At 46.4% G+C, this 6000-nt stretch overlaps 1 protein-coding gene across 1 annotated transcript; it reads left to right on the forward strand.

Moving 5' to 3' along the window:
* Window positions 1-2513: 2513 nt before the first annotated feature.
* LOC115480976 (insulinoma-associated protein 1a-like) lies at window positions 2514-3461 on the forward strand. Its single transcript, XM_030219960.1, has one exon. It carries the CDS (start codon window positions 2514-2516, stop codon window positions 3459-3461), a length of 948 nt encoding a protein of 315 aa, XP_030075820.1.
* Window positions 3462-6000: the final 2539 nt, after the last annotated feature.

The following is a 6000-nucleotide window of genomic DNA, read 5'->3' on the forward strand; positions in this document are numbered from 1 at the left end:
AAGACCCTCTGCCAAGGATTTTGGGATTAAAAATAAACAAGTATTAATAAGATCAAGCCCTCCTTGCTAGCTAAGGGTGGGGGGACCGGGGAGGGGGCAGTGACAGTTCCTCCATTTTGAAGGTCCACATATCAGGCCTGTAAGCACTGGGAACTGATAACTTTTTCGCTCTTCTGCAGCAGTGTCAGATGAGGACATTTCCCTGCTACTCCGTTTCTCTCTCTCTCTTGTATTACTCATCCCCCCTCCCTTTCTCTCTGCTCTCCCACACTTCTATTGTCAGAACTCGATGGTGCACAGAAAATGAACAGCACAAAAAGAAAAAGCCCCAAAGCTCCAGTCCCTGACTCCTCCGCCTGTACTTGCCACAATGTCCCGTTCTCTGGCAGGAATGCAGTGAACCACAGACGGGTGGGGGGGACGCACCTGGAAATCCCTCCGCATTCCAGCACCCTGAATCAATAAACAGCTTAGGTGGGGGGGGGGGGGGGGCACGGGAGGTGTCCTTACTGGAAACTGCACTTTTATCCAAAGCAAGTGTATACCATAAATAATCATAAATAATTGCTTCCTCCTCCTGTCACACCCGAGATGGCTGCACTCCGTGCTGGAACTGGAAGTGCTTTTACAGAAAAAGCAGGAGGTGAGCTGTCGATCAGTCTGCATAAAGAAGGAGCAAAGCTATACATTTCTCTCTGAATAATGTACAGACACAGCCAAGGGTGTGCTGGTAAATTGTTAACAGGGGTCTCTCTCTCCCCAGCAAAGTAAAAGAGAATTCAGGAGGGGCCCAAGCCCACATTTTGGGATCCATTTGTTAAAGTAGCCATGGAGAACCGGCTCCCAAAATTCTTAAAAACTTAACAAACGGCTCTCCAGAGCCTGCTCCAGCACACCACTGACAGCCCTTTCTCACTCAGGTGGGAGAAATCTACCACTCTCACTTGTTAGCATTCTCTCCCGTTCAGAAAGGTTATGCATAGGTTTGGTTTTTATTCGGATCGACAGGTTGTTGTATCCTTTCTTTTTCTTGTAATCACCCCCTCATCCCTTGCTGCTGAGCCTAGCAAAGCATGAAGGGACTGAGTTGGCACTGAATGGGTTAAGAGCTTGGGCTTTTTTGTTGAAATTCAGGGTTTGCAGCTTTATGGAAATGCGGGTCGGGGGAGGTCAGGCTGGACGCGTGGCTGGAGCCCCCTCCCCCCTCCCCCTGTTTTGTAAGTCTCAATCACATAATCACTAAAGACAGGAGGTGGTGGCAGGAGGAGAAGGGGGGAGGAGGGAATTAAGCCCCTTCCACTTCAACCAAAAATACATTAATACAAAAGCTTGCAGCAGAAAGACCACAGAACACCTTACAACCCCAGCCTACAGCACTGAAATAAAGGAAACATCTACAGTTTTAAAAATAAATCACACAGAGACTGATACACAGATCTGGGCTGATAGATAGGATTTAAGATAAGGAGGCCTCCTGATTACAAACTACGCCTCCTGATTACAAACTACTTCTAAAGATAGTGCACCTATATCTGACTATGATTTTCTTAAATGTGCCTTCGTGTATACATGTATATAATTTTCTATATGTGTGGCAGTATGTATAAACGTGTGTCTATATGCCTCTGTCTATATCTGTGTCTGTGCTTCTAGTGCATGTGTTTGTGTATAAGTGAGTGTTTAAGTAACATATATGTGTATGTCTGTCTCATGTATTTGTGTGTCTCTGTATATGTGCATGTATTTGGGTCTGTGGATGTTCTTTCTAAGCGCTTATAATGTATCTGTGTGTCTTTGTATGTATGTGTCTGTCTCTATATGTATGTATGTGTGTGTGTCTGTGTGTAGTGTGTGCTTGATGGGTTCAATCAGAAGGGGGTTCCGGCAGACTATCCTCATTGTCCCCCTTCAGACTCCCTTGGGGACCTCGTCTGATGCTTCCGAGCTGGTGCAATGACTAAAGGTGCAGGGCGTGTAATGCGAGGGTGGGGGGCTTTCTCCATCTCCCCCCTTCCCTGGAGAGAGCAGGAATCCATCCTGCCTTTCATTCCTCTTTTTCTGTGCCGTTGAATGAGGACAAAGGCCCGGCACGCGTGCCCTGAATTGAGGCCAAGAGGAAGCCCCTCTGTGACTTGGCTTGGCGTGTGCCTTTCATGCCCCAATCTCCAGAATGAAAGGCGACCACGCGTCGGGCGCTGGCCCCATCTGCTGCCTCCCGGGAGACCCTCCTTGGATAAGGTTGTCCCTCTGGCTATTGGCTTCCTGCTCTCCAGCCATCTGCAGCTTGGCGGGTAGACAATAGAGGCTGAGGGCCTTTAAATAGCCCCGGCCAGAGCTGTGCCCTTCAAAGCTCCCGAGTTGCTGAGCCTGGGTGAGTTCACTCAGCCGCCCAAGCCAAATCTGCTGCTACAGAACTGCTGGTGATCCTGTCACGTCAGCTCCGCACCTAAGAATTCCGAAAATAACAACTCTCTCCCCAGTCTTCCTAGCCTTTCCCTGGATCGGCCTTCAGGATGCCCAGAGGCTTTTTGGTAAAGAGGACGAAGAAGGCAGGCCCTGTGTCTTACCGGATCCGCAGGGATGAGGAGCTGCAGCCTCCTGCCGGTTTTGCCAGTGTGATCACCTCCACCTGGATGCAGGTGAAGACTACCCCAACCCTTCCGGTGGCCACCCGCAGCCCCCAGCGGCCAGTCAGCAGTTTTCAGCACCAGAGCAGCCTGGACAGAGCCTTAAACTGCAGCTCCCCAGCGGGGGCCGAATCTTTCCCCTGCCCTACCTCCTGCCCCCAGCTGTTCTCCGATGCCCAGATGCAAGCCAAGCTGGGCTCCCTTTGTGGCCAGTCCAAAGCCAAAAAAGCCAAGAGCAGCAGCAGAGACGAGGTCACTACCTCCCCCGTCCTGGGCTTGAGGATCAAGGACGACCCCCAGGACTTTCAGCCTAGGAGGCAAAGCGCTAGCCCTCTGGGCGAGTTTATCTGCCAGCTGTGTAGGGAGCAATATGCAGACCCCCTGTCTCTAGCCCAGCACAAGTGCTCCAGGATCGTGAGGGTGGAATACCGCTGCATGGAGTGCCCCAAAGCCTTCAGCTGCCCGGCCAACCTGGCCTCCCACCGCCGCTGGCACAAGCCCAGGAGCCCCCAGGAGCCTCAGGCCAAAGAGAACCAGAGTCCTAGCCTGGCCCTGGCCCCTTGCCCTGCGCCTTCAGAGGACACCTACCACTGCTCCCACTGTACCAAGACCTTCCGGAGACAAGCATACCTGAGGAAACATTTAGCACTGCATAGGCCAGCTGTGGTGCTGGCTGAGAGCAACAGCAGGGGGCCCTCCCCAGCTGTGCAAGTGGGGGCCAGCAGCAAAGAGGGCCACAGGACAGCCCCCTACCCAGTCCAGGAGGGCCCCTTCCCAAGGTACCTCCGGCCTGCCAGCAGTTCGACCAGTCCAGCTCAACTGGACATCATATAACGAAACGAGCAGCCTACCAACCCCCAACCCGGACTTCTAACAGAACCAGAAAAATAACCCTCGCTCTATACATATATTTATATATTTATATTTTAAATCTGTATCTCACAACATGAAAAAAAAAACTCTGAATCTCTCTACTTGGTTATGGTTGTGGGAAACGCTACGTACAGTTTGCCCAACTGGTTGTTTTTCTGTGTGTAATTAGAGCGAGCAAGAAAATGTTAACAAAATATTTATTTATGTTGCTTTTTGTATTTAAGGATGTGCTGCTCTTTATTTCCTTCTTTGGTATTTGTGAAGAGACAAGCGTGTGGGGTGGATTTTGCTTGAAGGGTTTCCGTTTTTTGAACGTCAATGCTTTTCATGTACTGTGCTTGAACAAAAGACGAAAAACGTTAAGGGAAAGAAAACGAAACCAGTGTCGTTTCTTCTGTTAAGAATGTGTCTTCTTTTGGGGTAAAATTGAAAAATGCGAAATAAAAATATATTGAAATATACAGCCTGTCGCATCGTTTTTGGTGGGAAACTGGTATGTACAGGTTGAGATCTGGAATCCATCTGTCTGTAATTCGAATTCATTTGGGACAAGGAAGACCTTTATCAGCTTTCAGAGACAGATGTTGAACTGTAGATCAGCGTTATTGCGTTTTAATCCTCTGAGAAATGTTTGCATTCAAATGAAAATGATTATTATTTAAAAGCTAAAACATAATGCCAAACACTTTATAAATACGTTAGGCTAATAAGAATTCTTAAAACTTTATTATGAACATGTGCTGTGATCATAAAAAGGCAGATGTGTGTGTGACCGTTTTTTTTTCTTTCATTCAACTACTGCTGAGAGAACATAGATTATCAGGGGCAGGATGTGTTCTTTCCCCTACAATTGCAGTCATCCTTTTCTTTTGATTAACACTTCAAATGCAGTAACAATCATTTTTCAGAGTGCCTTGCCTCACCTGTGCAACATACCTGGGGCTTGAGTGGCAGAAGCAAAGGTCTGGGGAAGTTAAGTGGCACCCTCAGGTGTCCCATTTTCCTTTATGGGTTGCTGCCAATGATGGTTATTTTCCTAAATGGGTTCAAAAACAGGGTAGCCAAATTTGGGAAAGATGGTGGGGTTACAGGCAATGAAATATAGAGGAGTGTGGTAGCCGTGTTAGTCCACTCTTAAGGTTATCAATAGAAATCAAACAAAATAAAACATGGAAAAGAAAATAAGATGATACCTTTTTTATTGGACATAACTTAATACATTTCTTGATTAGCTTTTGAAGGTTGCCCTTCTTCGTCAGATCGGAAATAAGCAAATGTGCTACAAATGAAATGAAACCTCATCTTCAGTGCCTTCTCCTCCTAAACCATGACCCCTTGGATCTGAGAGTAGATGGACTTCTGATATGGTCCTTTCTCTGAGCCGCTGCTATATAACCGAGTGGGGGAACCCCAGCCCCTGGATTTACCATTTTTTTAAATATTCTGATAACTCCTTTTCTTTGTGTTGTTGGGGTTGTCAAACAAGGCAACCAAAATGGCCAAAGCATTTACAACAGATGGCAGGAATGCACTTCTTCCATGTAAGGTGATCCCATAAAGAGGGCAGACCCCAATCTCTTTCTCTTCATCTTCCTCCTCCTCATCCCCCCCCCCTTAAAACAAGCCTAAGGATCTGTAGAGAGATCTCTCCTGGGTTTTTTTTTTCAGGCTAGGACAACTGTTTTTCCTTCTGTAGCTAAATAGCATATGCTGAAACCATGAGGAACAGTGACTCGTAGGGAGAAAAAATCCAAAACAATGTGCTTAACAACAAGGGGGCATCTCAGAGTTTGAAGGGCCCTAACAGGGTGCGGAAACCACCAGAACAACAGTTCAGATTACCATGGAAAAAGTTGCCACACTGGGCCTTACCAGAGGTCCATTGAGCCTGTATCCTGACTCCCACAGTGGTCAATCTGGATCACCTGGAGGAACCCAATTCTCCACAAACTTGTCCAAATCTTGTTTTTTTTTTTTTGTTTTTTTTTTTAAAATCCCAGCCTTCACTACACACTCTGGCAAAAAAAACTCCACAGTTCAATTGTGCATCACACAGTTACAGTTAACTCATTTATAGCCCACTGATACCAATAAAATAGTTCATAGCTGGTTACAACTAAGATACTAAATTACACAAGATGGAATCTAAGATGTAACAATAATTAAACGACACTATCCTAATCTAAAATAGCAATGTGCATCTCATCTTAGTTGCTTCCCTAATGAATATTTATGAAACAACCATCTTCAAATCTTTCTTAAAAGTAAGATAACTGGGCAAGCAGCTTAAAATAGGTGACAAAGCAGGCCAAAAGGTGGCAGATTGATAAGCAAACAAACGTGTGAACAACAACTTTGAGGTGATTGCCCGAGGACTAGGGAAGGAAAAAAAATCATGATTTACGAGTATTATATCGAGAAAATGAATCCGAATAACATACTAAAGAAAGCATATAACAGGGAATCAGGCCACAAACGATCTTCTATAATAAACACCCCA

This window comes from Microcaecilia unicolor, chromosome 11, assembly GCF_901765095.1.
Source record: "Microcaecilia unicolor chromosome 11, aMicUni1.1, whole genome shotgun sequence".
Taxonomy (NCBI): Eukaryota; Metazoa; Chordata; class Amphibia; order Gymnophiona; family Siphonopidae; genus Microcaecilia; species Microcaecilia unicolor.